Source organism: Callionymus lyra, chromosome 14 (genome assembly GCF_982586985.1).
Source record: "Callionymus lyra chromosome 14, fCalLyr1.hap1.1, whole genome shotgun sequence".
In the NCBI taxonomy this organism is placed as follows: domain Eukaryota; kingdom Metazoa; phylum Chordata; class Actinopteri; order Syngnathiformes; family Callionymidae; genus Callionymus; species Callionymus lyra.
This window is the reverse complement of record NC_141831.1, coordinates 21382831-21402598: the sequence shown is the minus strand read 5'-3', so window position 1 is coordinate 21402598 and position 19768 is coordinate 21382831. Positions and strand designations below refer to the sequence as shown.

Genomic DNA, 19768 nt, shown 5'->3' with positions numbered 1-19768 from the left:
GTTTAAGTAAGTAAGTAAGTAAGTAAGTAATTTTTATTTATATAGCGCTTTTCCAGACCAGGGTCACAAAGCGCTTAAACAATCAAACAATATTCAATAAAGTATACATTTTAAAGATCAAGATAAAACTGATAACACAACAGGAGTTACAGAAAATCTTCAAACTACAAAACTATGTTGATTAATTGCCACGTATAGAACCCCCTCATAAAGCCACAGAATAAAATAAACCCAATGTTATTCTTAAAAGGATTGGTTACATTATAGTCTTCTGTCCAACAAAGAAAATGCAGATGGGGAATATATGAGAGTGAATTTATAGCTCAGCCTGTGAGGGTGCACTTTTCTGTCCTGTGTGAAGTTCTCAAGTATATATTTTTAAGCAACCATTATGTTTATTTAGACTATGAAAATACCAAGTCGTGCCTGGAAAGCTAAAATTCGGTATTCTTTTCATAGTATAAAACTTACTTGAACTACTCTGTGTGAAGTTTCAAGTTGTCGTAGTTGAGGTCCTTTAGTTTTTTTTTATAAATGGAACGTACACTTACTTGGTAAGAGTGATTAGGAGTGAGACATTTTTTCATTAGTTATCAGTTACAATTTGTTTGGTTTGGATATGACGCTAACCCAGACCTAAGCAATAATAGAGAGAGATTCCAAATTAGTTTTTGTGGTTTTCTGGATCATTTTTGCACTTGTGATTAGGTAAATGATCAAAGTCTTGTGACTATCAAGCATTCATTTATGCTGTAGTTGTACACAAACCATTAGCTGCACTCCTCTGACTCGACTTATTCTTGTCACCTTTCATCCCCCTCTTCTTATTTGCATTCCCTCATCCTTTCCACCCGTTTTTTTTTCCACCCATCACTCTGATCCATCCATTTCATCATTTGATGTTTCATCGTCTGAGAATTGTTTAGCGGTGATTTGTAATGTAAATATGCAGCAGAATATGAACACAGAGCTCCCACTGGAACCCCCGACTGAATACACTCAGAGACGCACACACCGTCAACACGCTGGTTATACAGAGGACATCCAGCAGCTGCCTGGCTCGGCGCCCTCTAAGCCATAATTGTTACCGGCCCGATCCACACTCTTTTGCTCTGGTCCGTTCCAGCCAAGCGGCTAACCACCAGCAGCCCTCACGTCTTGTGCTTCCAGAGTCCAACCAACTCATGATTGAGCCACAAACCTGCCACATAATTAACTTCATGGGGTAAAGTAAGATGGAAAAAAACTATAATTCCTAGTATTGACAGCGTCAGGGACTGGGTAAATCTGGAGTTTTAATGGTAATATATTTAATGAAGACGTCAGATATACAGATGCATTATCAAGAAATAATGATTAAAGCACGCAACATTTATTAATATCTAAATATATGCTTAATAAGATGGACCATATTGAAACAATTGCTAGTTTATTAGAAAACAGAAGAAGCTCTGCAAAGGGAAGAGAGACTTCCTGCCTGCTCAAGTGCAATAAAAAAGAGAAACTTCAAAACAGTTATCTCGATCCACAAGTGGTTCAAAATAAGAGGGTTTCGTCGCCTTGTTGAATATATGGAATAATGGAACCATAGTACTGATACTCAAATCCCAGGTATTGGTATCTTGACCATAAAGTCAGACCGGTACATCCCTTCATTTAACTCTACTCTTTCTTTTATAAATTCTTGAAATATCATTGAAAGCAAGTGGGAAAATAGGGTGAAGGTCCGTTCCAGATCTTGCTCACACAACACACAGTAGAAGAAAGGGAGTTTGCAAAACCGCTTTCAGTCTACCGCAGAATCCTTCAAACTGTTTGTGAATCTAGATTGTAATCTTACCGATGAAATCATATGATCGTTGTTAAACGATCAATATTTTACATTTATTTGTCTTTTTTTCTGCAAAAAAAACGCTTTGATTGAAAATCAAATCTGAAAAACTAATAATGTTATTTTCTTTGCGTTAAAAATGATCGCATAATATTGGTATGGAAAAAAGTATTGTTCAGGGAATTGAAGTTAAGGTATCTCGAACATGAGCTAAATTGAATATTTTTGATTGATACCCAGCCCTACAGCTCAGATAACCAGAATGTCTCTATAAAAGACATTGTTTCGCTATTTCACTGACAGGAAGCGCTTCTTATTTCTGCCCATTCTTACTTTTACGTTGTCTTAAAAAAAACAAAAAAAAACAGGAGAAAGAAATACATTTAGATGCGTTTGATCCCTTTTCAGCATTTTGGTCACCTAAATTATTCATGCTATTATTGTTAAGGTCAAGGTGAATTATTTTTCAAGATACTAAATGGACTGATTTGAATTATAATCCAGATTTTCTTTTTTTTTACCTAAATTTTACAACAATAATCATGTTTTTTAACAGCTCATGATGATCTCAGACGACTTCATGGTAGAATGGTACTAATAATGTTAAAATAGTGGTCATAACAGTAAACGTATTCTGCACGACATCTGTAAACTTTTACCATGGATGGAATTTCCAATCGTCCCTTTGAGTCACCTTAGGAATCCAACTTTTCTTCTCTGCCATTTTTCGGTCTCTCAATTGTTTAAACTGAGTCCAAAACACATGTTGGGAAACCAGAAAACCAAGCATTCTAGTGGAGCCAAACCAGTGATCACAGTGAGCATCCTGGACTGCTGCCCCTTCTTCCCCGCCTGCAGCGAGTGCTGATGCCACTACAGAGGATTAATCGACTCTCAAGCCAAATTACTTCACTGATCAAACCCAGTTTTTTTTCCCGTGGCTTCTTTGTGATGACAGTAAACATGTTAATATAATGAGCTAATGTGCAACAACATTTTCCGCGATTCCTTGCACACATGGGAAATGTTAAGGAGCGAAAGATCAGCACCGGGTCAAAACATTTTCGTTGAAAATATATGAAAAATCACGTTGTTGAGACACAACACTTATGAGGAAAAAAGCAATTTCCTTTGTTGGTGATAAGTAAAGGTTCTCTAGTGTTAACTTTGATTTGATAAAAAAAAACATGCTAAAATGCGTTTTCCATCTGCTCGTATCGTTGTTTACCAGAATAATTTCCATGCTTAATCATAAACAATAAAAAACATTTCTTTTCACCTACCCTTCAAATGTTCCATCTACGGCAAAGCGATGAGCACAGAGGTGCATTCAGGTGGCTATGGAAGTTGCTGCCTTTATTTTCCATGGTAAACCACAACAGTTTTAACCTTTCTTCTTTGCCTAACTTCACAAGGTGCACACACAGACCCACATAACCATGCCTGTGTTCCACAAATGTATTCCATCATTTAAACCTTATAAAACATTGTGAAGGAAAAGTATTAAAGTGATTAAATCGAGCTAATTGAAAAACCATAAAAAGAAAAAGAAAATCTACAGACATTTAAAAAAAATGATTTGTACAGTTGAGTACATTTTTTTAAGTGTACTTAATGATTACAAAAGCTATTATTATAAGCAATACGAGCTAATGGCTACATTCAAGGAAAAACCCAACTATGTACAGTATATATATGGTCTATAAGAGACCGAAATAAGTAAAAATGAATATAAACAGCAACAGGTATTTTTAAATTATTAAAAAAATAATATCAATTGCTCCATTAGACAAACTAAAAGTTGAGGAATTGTAATAAAATCTGTCCCAAAAAGAAATACAATTAGTACGATTTGGTTAAAAGGTTGACCCCGAAATGTGAGTTCCACAAAGGGGTTGCATGCATCTGTCAAACACATCCTGAGGATTCCGAGAAGAAGATAGTCAAAGATCGCTAACGTCCTTCTATCCCCAGGATTGACAACTTTCTACAACGTCCACAAGTTCATTCTTTCCCAAAGACAAAGTGATATCTGGCTAATGGGTTCTTAATTGAAACCAGTTTCCACCTCAATAGTCTTGCTGGAATGGGCCAACTATGGAGTATAAGTGGAGCCCGGCTCAGAGTCACGCTGAGCTGCTTGTTTGTGACCGTGTCAGTTATAGCTCTTTTAACTGGCTGAATTTACTGCCGACTCGCTATTTCAGCTGAGTTAAACGGTGATAGCGACCACGTTTGGCAAAGAAAGGAAGTCCACAATGGCTAAAAGATGCGTGGCATGCAAGTCTTCTCGCTCTTGCACCAGTTATGTTTTAACTGAAAACATCCTCAAATTGAATTAATTAATTAAAGTGTAAACAGATATCTTTGAGAGTAAATCCTTCTTAATTGTATGAGGTTTTTAAAGATTACAATAAGCTACAAAACATTGTAAACAAAACACTTTTATAGACAAAGAACACCCACAGCTATGAATAAATACATTAAAACAATAATATTGTTGTTTTTAAATAAATAAGTCACAATTGCATTTACTGTATTGTGATAATGAGTATTAGATTATTTTGGTTTTACACTTAACCCACCCATAAAAAAACAAAATAAAGACTAATTTGTAAGCAAGTACAATTGTAATACTATTTTAAACATTTCTATCTGAAATGTATATCAATGATAACATAAAATATAAATAACATTTTAGTATTGTACGCAGCTTCAAACTATTGATCCGAGTTATCCAGCATTACATTGTCAGAAGAACAAATTGTAAACAATTGCGATGTTGGCGAAACGTCTTCAGAGGTGCAGCAGTTAAACAGTTAAGTGTGTTGTTGAGCCTTCAGAGTCTGTGGTTTTCCTCTATCAGGTGCTCTGTGTGGTTTTACTGCTGAATCTGTTGAGCTAGCACACGTCTCTCCTCCATCTGTCCTGAGGCCACGATACACATTTTAACTTTTGTTTTTCTGTTTACAAGTTCACCGGTTTATCATCAGTCTGAATGAAATGCAACTTTTGTTCTTCACTTCCTGCCCACCCACACACACACACACACACCTCTTTCATGTATACAGTGTTTCCCTTTCTACATGCCCTGTACTATGTGCAAAGCAAACACAATAATGCACAGAACCACAAAGCAGTACGCCTCGGAGTTGCTCCACTTCTTGCATGGTCCTGACAACCACAACACCTCGTACAAACACACGAGGTAAATTCTTCATGGGCTTTAATGGACTTCCTGGAGCCACGGAAACACATGTACAGTACATGGTGACCTCTCTGTGATGACAGGTATGCAGCTTTCTCTCATCTTTCAACATTGCACACCTCCTTACGTGTGAATCTTCAGACCCTCCCTTCCACCAAAACAGACTTTTTTTTCAAGAGATCCTCAAGGCCAACTCTTACTTCCGATCCCTGAAAGCCTTGATGCATTGACATGCTCATGTCTCCCTCAAGGAACCCATTAATAAAAAATAAGATGACTTAAGGAAACCTGACGGGTGAATTTTCTGAACCAAACCACTAGAACATGTTATGTTGGTGAAAGCTCTCTTGCATTCCCTAGCTATCAATACTCTGGCATCTCTCAAACAATGATAACAAATAAACATTTGTCTCTACAGTAACATATAAGTTGATTTGCTGTTGATAGTGATTTTATTGATGTTGTGACTTATGATTTCAAGTTTCCAGGTCAGGAAAAGCTGTAAAATCGAAGTGAATGACAAAGACCTCAACCCCCCCCGATCCAGATAAAGCCGTTACTAAACTTCATACTTGACTGCAGAACTGCTAGTAAAAAGTCAACCTTGAAATGCGTCGGCCATTGGCACATAATGGAAAGCATTGTATGAAATTTTCAAGTGTTGGGCATAACGATTTACTTTTTAAAAGTTGAAAACGGAACCGATTCTTTTTTTATGTTTTATGTGTGTGTGAATGAAAAGCCTCTCACACAGAAAGCTTGTGTGGCCACGACTGACTCTGTGTTTGTGAAAAAGGAGGACAATCATTTTTAACCACAAACTGCAGCAGCTCACCGGTCTCTCTCAACTATAAATCAGAGCAAAGCTTCATAGCTTTGCTCTGGTAAAGAGGTTAATTGATGTTTTTCTAACGTGCGTTAATAGTAGTCGGTACATGTTGACAGTTCCACTCAACAGAATTGGTCAGTCAATGAGGTTTTACAACTCTTCCATTAGACTGTAGTAACCTGAAGACTAGTGAGTAGTTTTTTCAACTGTTACATATATCTCATATGTACAGTTATTGTTTAAAAAAAAAAAAAAGCTTAACAATGTGACCTTAAAAAGTTATTGTTGAGCCAATTGTTGATGAGGAAAGGACGAGGCATCTGGAGAATCTCTTCAATCATTTATCGACTTCCGTTTATTCCTATCCCATTCCTATTTTTATTCCCATTTTATCTGATCCATGATTTAATAAAACACAACGTCTTGTCTCTTTACTCACAAAAGCACTGTTGAAAATACCATGACAACATCTGCAGCAGAATATATTCATCGAGGTTTGGAGGAAATTATTTATTAAAGCTAATGAGATGAAGGTTTAACGAGAGCGTCTTCCTCCTCCAAGACTTCGACTTCTGTTTAGCGTGTGTTTGCATGTGTGTGATCGTAGCCATGTGTGCTCGGCTTATTCATGCGGCTGCGGAGGCTCCGGCTGGTCTAGCATGGGCACAGGGCGGAGGACGGGTTTCATTTGGTTGACCTATTTTTATGACCACTGTCTTAATAGTTGGTATAAGAGTGAGGATGGAGGTCACGTGGGAGGGGAGAAGAATAAGGAAATCTACTTGGTTAATGTGTAAAGTCGAGTTAATAGCCCGGTAGAAGATCACACACACACACACACACACACAAGCAGACATCTGTGTGAAAACGTGTTGTTGATGGAGAAAGATAAAAAAGGAAGGATGTTAAACCTGTGTTGAATCACATCTGGAGGTCTTACAGGCAGACGAAGAGCTATAGGTTTTTTTTTACAATCGTTTGACAGGAAATGAAGAAAAAGACGAGTGCACACTCAAAACTATTGGTTCATCTTCGACGTTATCCATTTTATTTACAATAAAGTAACTCATTACTTTGTACTGAAACTTTTATTTGCGTATCTTATGTCTAAATAATTAGTACTTCCATTTTAAATAAAACACAGGTATAAATAATATTAGTAACTAATTTAAAAAAAACAAAATGAATTTAAAACTGTTTATTATATTAATCGATACTAATATTTTTCATTTCCGTCTAATGCCACGTCTAACTGGTGAAACTATTAAAAATGTGAAATTAATGAAGTCATCATTAGTTAATTTTGATTTCCTTAAGGTTTTTTTTACAAGTTGTACATGTTTGAATGCTTTCCTGGCTTCCCCGTTCAGAAACAATATAATATATTTTCTCTACGTGCCCACAGTGGACCCCTGCCTCTTGCCCTAGGTAGCTGGTGCAGACCACAAACATGCACTACCCTGTTATCGGAAAAAAAACAGGAGACACAAAGATGTACCGCAATGTGTGATGCCGACCAAATCGTAAAAAAAACAACAACGTGACCATGACATACGCTTGGAATGTGAAATGTCGCTGTACTTTGAATCTGTACACAAACCCGGGAGGCGGGTTCAACGCTCCAGGTCGTACTACTGGCACAGTCACCTACATAACTGAAGTCAAACAAATGTTACGTCATCAAAGTAACCTGAAGTAATCTCTCTCAAGTATTAGGCTCACAATGATGTACGAGTCTAAACCGCAAATCCATATACAAGTTCGCGAAAGCACGTGACTGAAACTACTCAATACAAACAATGACAGAAACAATCTCTGTTTGGTTTGACCTCACAGGGTCCACGTCCATTGTGACACACCGATGACCTCACCAAGTAAAGCTGCTGTTAGAAAAGGTCGACGCACAAGGTCATTTTAAAATCCATTTAAGAACCATTCCCCCCACTTTAGTAACTTAATTCAGGCGTGAGGAAACTTGATGCAACAGATCGAAATCTAAAACTGAGTCATAGGCGTTAACAATGTATATATTTATTGAACAGTCTTTAAAGAAAAAAAAAGATCAAAGAGAATACCAGTATCAATTTGAATCTTTCCAAAAAAAAAAAAAAAAATGAACTGTCCAAAATGAGTAGATACGGTACAAAACTTGTACTGCTTCACCACAAGCCGCACTGTTTTTCAACAAATTCCCTCCCATCTGCAATTTAAAGATTCATTCTAGACCCTTCATGCATTGTTGGTGATTTTTTTTTACATGTTAAAAGCTCCTGCTTTAAAATGTTTGGAAATCAGGGCTTGGTTTGACACATTGGTTTCATAGATGTAAATACTTAAATATATGGACAGAAAAAAAGAACATGTTATGACGTCCCTACAGGTTAAAACCTGTCCTAGGATGGACTCAAAAAAAGAGCTGTTGAACAGAAACTCCAGGAACTTTCCCCTGGAAGTGTTTTCTTTCAACAAACAGGTGAGGGAATCTTTTGGAAGCATACAATATTTAATATCAAACACACTTCCTCTGCCAACACCTGTCGTTTACTGCTGTTCGGTTCCCCCTCCCCTCAGCCCCGGAAAGGAATAAGTGGATGAATAATTGCAGGTATAAACACCTCGGGGCAATCGCAGGGGTTTTCTTTGCTCTTCCTGATATTCTTTTAAACATTTCTTCTCTTCGGGTGCCTTCGCCTGCCGCTACTTCAAAGCAGGCGAGGCGACACAGACCCTCTTCAGGTCATTTGGATTTTAATCTTTCACCGCGTGTCCCTGCCCCCACATATACAGCCCTGTCTTCACTTTAAACTTCAATCTTTATCCATGAGGATCTCCTTGAGGCTTTATTAAGTAAACCTTCAAATGTCCATACACACCGAACACACACGATCAACCAGCTAACATCAGTGGGTACAATATTTTACACTTCATAAGAATAAATTGTCCAACATTTTCTTCAATTATGTTACATGTTGTCCATTCTTGAAAAGTATTAAGAGGATTAAGAAATATCATGCTTTTTTCTAACTTTTTCTGCTAAGGATTGGGATACTGTTTGTTTGGAGTTTAGTATTATCCGATACAAACTTGTACTTCTGAAATAGCGACAGTGTCTAAATGTCGCCTGAATCTGTACAACAGAGCCATGTGTTCTTTCTGCCAGTATTATTTGATGTGTACATTCATCAACTGGATATTTCAAGAACCTGTTTTATGTTTGTGTGATTTTGTCAACTGGTGGGTGGGGGACCCAGAATGGGGTACAGAGCTGCTTTTAGTGGAACATGTGCTTTTTAATGGGCCACAAATAAAAATATTTAATTTAAAATGATGAGTTTTTTCTTAGAGATAAGATTAAATAAAGTTAGTTACATTTATTGGGACACAGTTTGGCATATAATTGTGATTCTGGGTCCCGAAGCTGGACCAGTTGAGAACCACTGTACTGCACCAGATTTTGTTGTTTACACAATCTATTAAAGTCAATTGACAATGTCTCAGGTTTCTAGTGAGGCAAAAGTGTCACCGAGCCTGATCGTGTATTCAGAGTCGTTATGACTATGATATATCTGTATAAGAAAAGTTAAAGAAGGTTTTCATTTGGGATAATTAAACCGAAATAAGGCGGTCAAATCTGCTTTTCTACTTCGACCCCAGAGCTATAAGTGTTTGTACACATCTGTAGCATTTTCATGGAATACATTTTTTGAAGGTTAAACCTGGTCAGCAGTCTGAGCAACCCATAGCTGCCAAGTACTATAGTGACTTGTTTGAGGATTACCGAAGTCACACCGTCTCCTCCTTGTGGCCCTCCAGATGAAGGTGTCATTAATATATGCAGCACAGTTTACTATTCAGGGTCTTGGCATGTTGTTTAATGGGAAACAAGCGTAGAACAGAGCACCTTTGGAGATGCTGAGTCTCTTACAAGCAGCGCTTTGCTGCCTGCGAGTGAAAGCTGCTTTTCTTCCAGACCTCTTAAATCTAAATGGCTGTCCTTATCGTATCCAGTCAGAGACGGCGAGGCCCCTGTGTCGCTCATCCCAGCCCCTGGGCCTGAATGAAGGGGGATTATGGAGGCCTCAGCCAGTATTGCTGCCATTGTTTGCCTAGGGACTAGGGGCTGGTTGAACAACCCCCCTGTCAACATGGCGACACAATAGGAAACAAGGAAGTAGAACCATCCTCCAGATTTGCACACACACATGCCATCCCCTTGATCTTGGGGAAATCGACCTTGTATTATTGGGGAGATGGAAGAGGGTGGGAGAGGAAAAAGGACAGGCTGAGAAACTTATTAGTAAGTTTTCCTGGATTTTCAACAGAACCGAAGAAAATAATTGAAATAAGAGTTAGTCAAACAGGGCAGACATGAATTCAAAGTTGCCTGAAATATAAAGTTACTAAAATTGCAATGTAACTCTAATAATAAAGTTATTATCAGTGAATTACTCTACGGAGATAAATAAAGTATCTATATATCTATAAGCGGTAAAAAAAAGGCAACAAGGGAAGAATATATGCTGTAGACTGAGATACAATATCATTTTATTTGATGTAAAGTTAAACCGACAAAACACACCAACTCAAAGTATTATCAAACCGTAGGAGACAAACACATTAGAAATCACATATTTATGTGCGCTGCATCTTAACAGAGAACAACATCCCAATAACAATAACATAGCATTAGATTTACATTCTAATTTGTTAGATCATCTTGTGAGTTATATTTAAATTGGACCTAATTATACAACATTGACGATCTTAGTGAAATGAATGGCTGTAAAATTGTTGTGCTTTATGTAATGTATTGATGCTTTTTTCAATAAAAGTATCTGATGGTTACTCAATCTAATGGAAATGTTCTTTTGGAATCGGTTTAAAAAACAGACTTGACGTTTTAACTTTATAACATGACAACAACTTTTAGGACTTTTGCTTTTTATTATCAAGTCAGTGTCCGGGTGTTTGTAATTGGTTTTGTGGGATTCTGAAACAAAAATAAAATTGTTTTAAACATGGTCTTAATTGGGACTCAAAAATGTCTTTTGTCTGAACTAGCTAAAGTAAAATAAAAATCCCTTGCCACACACTTTCTACTTTTATGAAGATTCTATACATCATCAAACTTTATCTTCAATACTCCATCATCGTCTTACTCCCTCTCAGTGAATTCATCACTGCAGCTGCATACGTGTGGCAGATGTTCTCTATCACTATGCATGTGCATTATTATACATCATTTGAGCTGTCATTTTCTGCTCTAATAAAACATCTTAAATATGGAGAAACAGCAGTAACCGTTCAAGCATGTGCAAGAGAATCCAGTCTGGGGGTTATCTAAATGACAGTTATTTGAGTGCAAAGCTCCGTTTTTCTGCTTTCACATGGTGCTTGAATTTCCTAAATAGCACAAACCTTTGAGGAATTAAGACCATTTGAAATGTCAAATTATGTCATCTGCAACAGGCTTGTCAATAGAATAGAAATGCTTTATAAATGAAAACACAAATTTAAAACCTATGCAGAACAATAACTTAAAGAAAAGGTTGCATTTAATTGATTATCGCTGATGTAAAACAGGTCGTAATGCCGTTGCTGAATGACAGATAACAATAAGGCTTTCAGCTCCTTCCAAGTCTCCTTACGTTACAAACTTTCAGGGACAAACGCAAACGTTCCTTTATCAACAGCACCTCGCAACAATCACACCCATTTTCCGTCTGTCTCTCTGCAAACCTGTAGTTACCGATCCATCTTGTCCTTCCATTATCAGCACTACCCGCCCGTCTCACACGTTCGCCGTCCTCAACCACCGTGCTCAGCCCTTTCAAGTGGAAGGTACCAGAGGCCCAAATTCGCCGCGATCACCTCACTAGCAGTCGGCTAATTACAAGGGAAGTAGCAACAAGTGAGCATTGTGTGGAGTCTTCGAGACGCACAGAAAGAAAGTGCTCTTTATCTTGCCGCCTGAAACCCCTTCTTCTCACACACACCCCTCTTTGATGGGAAAAAAACAATATGGGGCTACACTTCATTGTGTGTTATAACAAGGATATTATTGAAACTGGTTTGAATTCTAAATGGATGAGATATTAATCTATCTAATTCTCAAGTAACTATGGAAAAAACTAAATAATATAATATTAATGCACAATTTTTACATCTCACTTCAATGTATTTTGACAGACAGACTCACATACCATGCCCAAGTGTGCATTATAAAAGGGAAATCATGGGGACGACATTCTGATGATCTAGATATGAATTAAGTAGCAGAATTGTGATTTAACACGTTAAACAATGTTCATCTGAAGCAACAGGGCATCATTAAATCTGGACAGGACACTTTCAACATACCAGATTTTACTAGCAAGGATGAAGACACAACAACAATACCACCTCTTCCTCTGCCTAATGTTCATATCCTCTGTCTTTCCTATTAACTTCATGAGTTTTCACACCCAAAGATACTGTCGGTGTCTTCAGCTCAGACTCTTGTAACTCTTTTTCTTGAGGTGATGAAGCATAATTATTGGCAGTGACCACCAGTGACCAATATAACTTCATTTCTAACTTGCTGCTACTCAAAAATCTTCTTCTTTCTCTTTATTTCTCTTTGTTCTTATTTTTACTTTTATGAATAATTGCTGTGTTGTTGTGTCTAATTGGAAAAAAAACAATTTCCCGAAAGGAGTCCTCCTGAGGGATCAATAAAGTTCTACCTAACTTAACCTAAAATGTTTCCACTCGACCTTCACTCCCTTCTTCACTTCTAGATGATAAACCACAAACCTAGGTAGTACCTAAAATATATTAGACATATATTTAATATAGGTACCTGTTATGTGTTGTTATTAGGCTGTAATAACACTTTTTACAAAGATGTTTTACAATAATATAAAGTCGTCTTAAGGGCGCATGCAAATCTAATCAGAGTTCCTTCTGTGGTAATCTCCTCATTTATTAATACTTTTCTAACTTCTTTAAGTGAATGGTGTGAAGTGACATCCGTGTGTGTGGCCTCTTATCTGACATCGCTGTTAATAACAACCTGATAATCAAGTTTCTCAGCAACCAGTGTTATAATCCAAAAAAACATTGCATTTATTGGTCTACTGAGCTGAAAAGCTTATTCATTAAAGCAGACTTGACAGATAGTCAAAGTTTCAAGGCTGTGACAAAATACTTTTTGGAGTCTCACTTTCAACAAAAACGACTTAAATTGTGTCTAAAACTAATGTGAGATGTAGTTGATGCTTATCATTTGTATCACCTGGAAAAAATATGCATTCTATTCTTCAATTACTATATTTAATTCATTTATTCATGAAAAACGTCATGTTAGTAAGATGGAACAAGTAGAGAAAAAAAAGTTCATAGTGTAGATTAACTATCAAGCCATGGAAAATTGATTCTAGACACAAACCTTGTTAAAATGTCCCAATTACAAGTGAATTTGGGTGAAAAATCTTAAAAATGTAATCATCGAGCTTCTTGGTTTGGACACACTGAAGCGAAAATGCAACCAGAGTTCACAGAAAGTTGGCCTTTTGGTTTAGATAACCAGTCACAAAACCACGGGTGCCAACGTTTACCAAAAGCTTTTAAAAAACAGACTTACAGGTGGTGAGCTGTTGGGGAGGTAGCTGTCGGGCAGCATCAGGAACGGATATCCCGGATACGCCGGCGTCTTGTACATGCCTCCATCTTGCTTAGTGGACACTGGAGATCATAAATAAATAGACATATTTACCAAAAAAAAAAGTGTCATTACTAAAGTCACCATGAGAACTATAACACTGACTTCCGCCGTTCAAAGCCGTCGTGCATACAAAGTGGGTCGACTATTTACACGTCAACTGGTTACTACATGTTATATCCTCGTGTGAGAGCAGATGACGACACTTAAGACAAAAGTGTTACAACTGTCACCCGGTCTGAGGGACGTAAACTCCTGGAGCCTATGTGTTAATTCAGCTCTCACCACCACCCACATCAAGCGATGATCCAGCAGTGTCACACGCATACGAGCACAAAAGAGAGTCGCTTCAACTTAATAATGATGAGGTCATGATTTATCTTACACGGATGGAACGTTCGCTACGAGTTGTTATCGATAACACATTTGGTTTTAAACCATAATGTACAATTTTTAGCTAAAACCCAGTTTGCTTGTTTTGATTTTACTCATAAATAATGGAGTCTTTAATATTTTTGTTTAACAAAAAATCTTTATTATCTATTATTTAAAAAGTGACTTTGAATGCGGAAACATCAAATCCTTAACTGTCGCGTACATTTCAATATTCAAATAGTATAGCTGTCATTTAAAAAAAAAGTTTTAAATATATTTTGATTAAAATTACTTTATTCTCGAGGATTCAATATCTGTATTTTAGATTTATTAATATCAAACAGAGCATTTCAAAAGAATACTTAATGTAAAATGAATCATAAAATATTCTTTCACATGTTAATGGGATTATAAAAAAAGTTACCAGTCAGTATATAAAACAGTTACCAGTCAAACACTAAAATACCATATTTCTTGAAATCTTTTCAGCTGGCACCAACTCTGCACGTGTCGTGGAACGTTTTCGTGTCATATTGATGAAGAGATACAGGAGATTTAACAGGAAATATAACTTAGTATTCAACATATCAGTTAGAGATAAATGTGTTTTAGTGTTTGTTGCGACTGAGCGTTTGGAAAGGTACCTTCAAATAAAATGCAAAATGATTATTGAATGCTTTTTAAAAGGTTGACAAAATATATTAGTTTCATTAACAAATATAATTCAAACCTTTACTTTTATTGGTATCAACGAAAGGAGAATAAATGCTATTTTAGATTCCTTTTTGTATTTTTCTATTGTCGTTTATTATTTATATATATTTCATATTTGAAGTTTTTTTCCATTTCATTTTAAATCAGTCAAAACCTAAACAGAAACTAATTGATACTTCATTACTTCAGATGAATATTCATCCCCTACAGGAGGCTGTATTTCCCAAAATATCATGACTCACATACCGGTAGACATGTTTTGTTTTTTTACAGTGTGCACCTGAACGCAACTCTTTGAAGTTAAAGCAGCAACACGTGTCCCACTGACCAAAAACACTAGTGGGGGGTTTTGTTCACTCTTGGATACTTTTTTTTGCCCAGCAGACAACAGCAAGTGTGAGGTGTGTGTGTGTGAGGTGTGTGTGTGTGAGGTGTGTGTGTGTGTGAGTCTCACCGCCGTCGAGATGTTCCCTGTGCTTGTCCGGGAAGCCCCTCTGGTCGCCCCGTCTGACCGCCTGAAAAGTCAACCGAGAAGATAAATAAACCCAAAAAAAGTGTCTTCAAAAAGTGACGTGAAAGCATCTCCGTGACAGTTTTGTTGTCTCCACGTAAAAAAAACAACAACCTACCGCCGCACTCGGACTCTGGCTGGTCTCCGACTCGTTGACCAGCGAGGACTTGAGGTCAGCCAGGTCCCTCTCGGTGAGCTCGATCTCCTGGATCTTCTCCTCCTGCTCGCCCTCGTCCTTGAAGGCGATCATCTCATCGTTCGCTCCCAGGTCGTCCCCGCCGCCGCTGCTGAGCTGAGGCATGTCGGAGACTTTCAAACCCGGTGCTTCTTCTTCTTCTTCTTCTTCTTCTTCTTCCTCCACCACCGCCGCAACTCTCAGAAAAAAGCGAACCCCTCGAAAAAAGAAAAAAAAAGTCTATTCTCCGCGGTGGAAAAGGTCTCCAAAGTGGCGCCGCATCGAGGGGTAAAAAAAAGTTGTGTCGTCCTCCGGCTGAAGAGAACTAGTGTTTCCTCCGAGCAGCAAACATCTCATTTGAGCTCCAGACAAGACGAGGGCTCCCGACATCAAAGGGCGCCGTCCGGATGATTGACAGGTCCGATGACTTGTTGGGGAAGGGGAGGGAGGGGGTGATTGTTTGGCAGGGGGGGGGTGCGGGGGGGGCTGAACTTCTTAAAGAGGAATCACCGCATTATTTATGAGCTCCAGGGGCGTGTTCACACCGTCCACGGCCCGCCGCTGCCGAGACTAATAAAACAAAACAAAAAAAGTGACTAATACAAACGTCACTTCAGTAAAAAAAAAGACAAGAATAGTTTTGGGAAAAAACGTGTTTAAACACCGGAAGAAACTCAGCTACATGTTGAAAAAAAAAGGACTTTCTCTGTATGAGCGACGTTTTTGTTTTAAAATACAGAACTTAAATTATTATTTTCCTTCTTTTATTGTATATATTTCCACGTAGAGTCACAACTTTTCCTCGTTTTTTTAATCTCTAATTCTGCCTCTTTTTTAACATTTATTTGTTCATAAATTCCATTAAATGTCCCCCACACCCCCCCAACAATAATCCCTTTTATGGTTTCGAAAATAGTATAGTAAAAAGTATATATATTTTTTAAAGTGAGCAATTCAATCTTCACTCATTTTCTACTCACCTTTGACTAAGGGATTCATTTCAGAGTAATCCGTCTGCTTTGTGAGTTATAGGTTATGTATGTACATTTGACGGCCATTTTATTTGTACAAAAATACACACAAAACATCCAAATATATCCATGCTGCTCATCTTTAATGTCCCTCTTGTTCCCATATTTGGAAAAAAACCCTAAATAAGTTTATATTTTTAACTTTTTTTGAAGCAGAAGCTAAAGGATAAGGAAAAACTCATCTTCCAGTTTAGACATTAGACTATAATCTGAGGGAAAAACGTACATTATAAATCAAATGTAATATTAAACTTCTAATTGTGACTCAGGTGTCATTTTTCTGATGAGCATTGGACAAAAGGCGCTGGAATTGAGACATAAAGCACATATTATTTCAAAACAATCAATGTTTTCCTGTAATAAAAATATAAAATTTTTGATATTGGAAATTATAGGTTTTTAACAAAGTGTTACGGAGTGGTAAATAACTTTTAAATGTCAAAGTTGAAAAGTTTTTGATGAAATCAGGGCAGCTGTCCTGTTTTACACTGGGCTATAATATTTGGCATTAGAAACAAAAAAATAACGATTTCAATTAACAGCCAATCATGTATCCTCACTGTAACACTCATCACTGTGGTATAAAGACATGGACACTGTAGAGGCTGAATCCAGTTTCCACTGGACGTGACTTAAGTGACAAATAAACTCGTCACTCCAGTAAAAACACCAAAATAGTCTTTGTGTTTAACCAAAGTAGCAGCAAAGTTCAGCCAGCCACCACACGTAAGATAACTGTTGAAAAGACTATTTTCTCTGTATTTTGGTGAGCAAGAGTAAGACTTATTTTTGAAGGCAAAAATAAATATATATATATGAAAAAAATGAAATATTCTTGTATGTTCACATTTTATAAAACATATATAACCTGGCAGAAAAAAAAAAGTTCAACATGAATCCCATTTAATTTTAGGCATTTAACTGTGACCCAGTTTTATTTTTTTCTGATGAGCATAATATATTTTTAATTATAATATTTAATTTCATATAATCCGACAAGTGTTATTCCAGACAGCTGCCTTGTTTTACTACGTATTTGCAATGCAACACATTGACCATTTATCTACTCATGTATCCTCACTGTAACATTTGTCACTGGGGTACATACCAACAAAGTCTTACTCCTATCTTGTGAGATATCGACACTATTAGTCAACGCACACCAGACTATTAACTGGATGTGTCTGCATTGTGTTAAGCACAATGATCAGTGCTACAATCTCGGCCATAAGGGCTCAAAAACATTTGCAAATTATTTGCACTTACTCATTGGAACATCTTAGGAACAGATTTGATGTCAATGTCTTATTACACTTTTTAACTTTGGTAATTTTTTTTTTATTCTGTTATACTGTTGTCCTTTTTTAATATTGTTTTATAATATATAATGTACATGAATGGTTCCTTATATATGGAATGAGTTATTATTAATATTTATTAATACGTAAATCTTAATAAATCATATAGCAAACCCATGGTCCGGGGGCCAAATCTGTCCCTTCATCTCTTTTTATGTGGCCCAATCAAAGTAGATCAATGTTCATGTTTGTGACCTATAAACACTTGGATAATTAGGACAACTTGAGCCTCAAAGAATGAAAATATAATATCAAAATTATACTTCTACTTCCTGTTTAGTTATATACTCTTCAGCCGGGGTTCAAAGTCGCAGGACCCTTGATTGGGATTGATAACCCTTAAATATAATATTTTCTACATCCAGAACACATTAAAATAGCGAACTATTTTGAATCTATATGTATATAAAAACATCTAACATAGTATTTTTTTCTTCCTGGCATTACTGAAATAAATACTGTATAAACGTCACAGTACCATAGTTAGCATTTACCATGGATTGTACTATTCCATGCCTGTTTGTCGCAGCTCTTGTCACACAGCTCTGTTGCTAGTTTGCACATTTTTGGAACAAATCTTCTCATTTGCATGAACAGGAAAGTGGGCGCTCAGGCACAAAACACCAAAATGTAGGACATTCTGTGAAAAACATCAGACAGCATGGCATGCTCATCAATAACCAAAGCGCAGCATGTTTTTGGCTGGTCCATACATCTCACAGATTTTGTAACAGCCTCCAAAACATCAGAAAAAAATGCTAGCTGTTGCAACAACTGGTTCGGGGGAGGGAAGTAGAAGAAAACACAGTTCAAAGATGTAGACTTGAAGTTATCAAACTGCCTTCCTCTCCTCTGCTCCCAACGCCAATGCATTTTTAATGCGGCTACAGTAGCTCTCTGGTCTGCAGAGTTTTTAATTGAGAAATATTTATACACTCCCATGCTGTGACTTAATATTTGACTTAATCTGAGTTGGTTGCCTTGAATGAAAATGAAGAAGCACAGCTGGGAAAGCGAATTAAATACAAACAAAAAAATGGAGCCAGTATTTGCATAAACTTGCATATTTATACAATATCGTTGATGCATATTAATAAAAAGATTAAAACATTTTTAATGTATGCAAATCTAAATTATAAATGAGTTGTTTAAACTCCTTGTTTATTCGCCTTGATTAAATATAGACAGCTGTTTATCCAGAGAAATCCCGAACCCTCCTGTGAGGGTCACGTCGCCTCGTGAGCTCCATGTGAAACAGTTTTCCCATGATTGTCGAGCTTCTTCATCACATGGGTTCACATGAGGTCACACACTCTGGTCCGGCTTTGACTAACACACACACACACACTCTCACACAGACGCACACACACTCTCTTTTTTGCTTGTAATCCGATTCTATCTTCTCACTCAATTAATGAAGGAATTTTGATTGTCACGGGTGAATTTCGAGCGAGTTTGAACTTCCTGTCATCCTTTCTAAGAAGCTCTCCAACACCAACAACCTTCGTGACATCATCTGGAAGCAGGAAGTACCATATAAGGAAACAAACAACAAAGCTGCCCACACAATACAAGTAATACAAGTTTCCACTTCAATAAAAACGCAGTTACTCTCAATTTAATTTAATTTAACAGGTTTGTTTTTGATTAATCTATCATTCTATCTGTCCGTCCTTTTGTCCTTTATTTTCTGAGATCTTATTTAGTCTCAAAATCAAATGAAATTATGTAATTTTTGTTTAATTTTTTTCACCTGTTGAAAGTGAGGTCAGGCTCTATATGTGGCTCTTAGCTTGTAAATATGTGGCTGTGCAGCTGCAAATCCATTTTTCATATCATTTCTGGGTATTTACATTTAGTTTAAAAGTTATTACAGCCCTCTGTAAAGTGAGGCTTGATGAGACATAATCCTCTATTTTTTGTAAATTTCAATTGGCCTTTTTTTCCTTGTTATTCCCAACAAATAATAATAAATTAACTAATATTTTAGTAAATTATATGCTTTTTACATGTCTTTGCTTTCTCCTGCTTTTC

The 19768-nt window shown here is 36.9% G+C and overlaps 1 protein-coding gene across 8 annotated transcripts in view; it reads right to left on the bottom strand.

Moving 5' to 3' along the window:
• Positions 1-15791, bottom strand: part of tcf7 (transcription factor 7) — a 44471-nt gene extending 28680 nt beyond the window's left edge. For all 8 annotated transcript variants that reach the window (XM_087806890.1, XM_087806891.1, XM_087806892.1 and 5 more), the window contains exons 1-3: positions 15289-15791; positions 15114-15174; positions 13493-13593 (exon numbers count right to left, since the gene is read on the bottom strand). In XM_087806890.1, coding sequence (XP_087663016.1) covers positions 13493-13593; positions 15114-15174; positions 15289-15471 — 345 coding nt within the window. In that variant the 5' untranslated portion in view covers positions 15472-15791. The remainder of the gene's footprint in view (positions 1-13492; positions 13594-15113; positions 15175-15288) is intronic.
• Positions 15792-19768: the final 3977 nt, after the last annotated feature.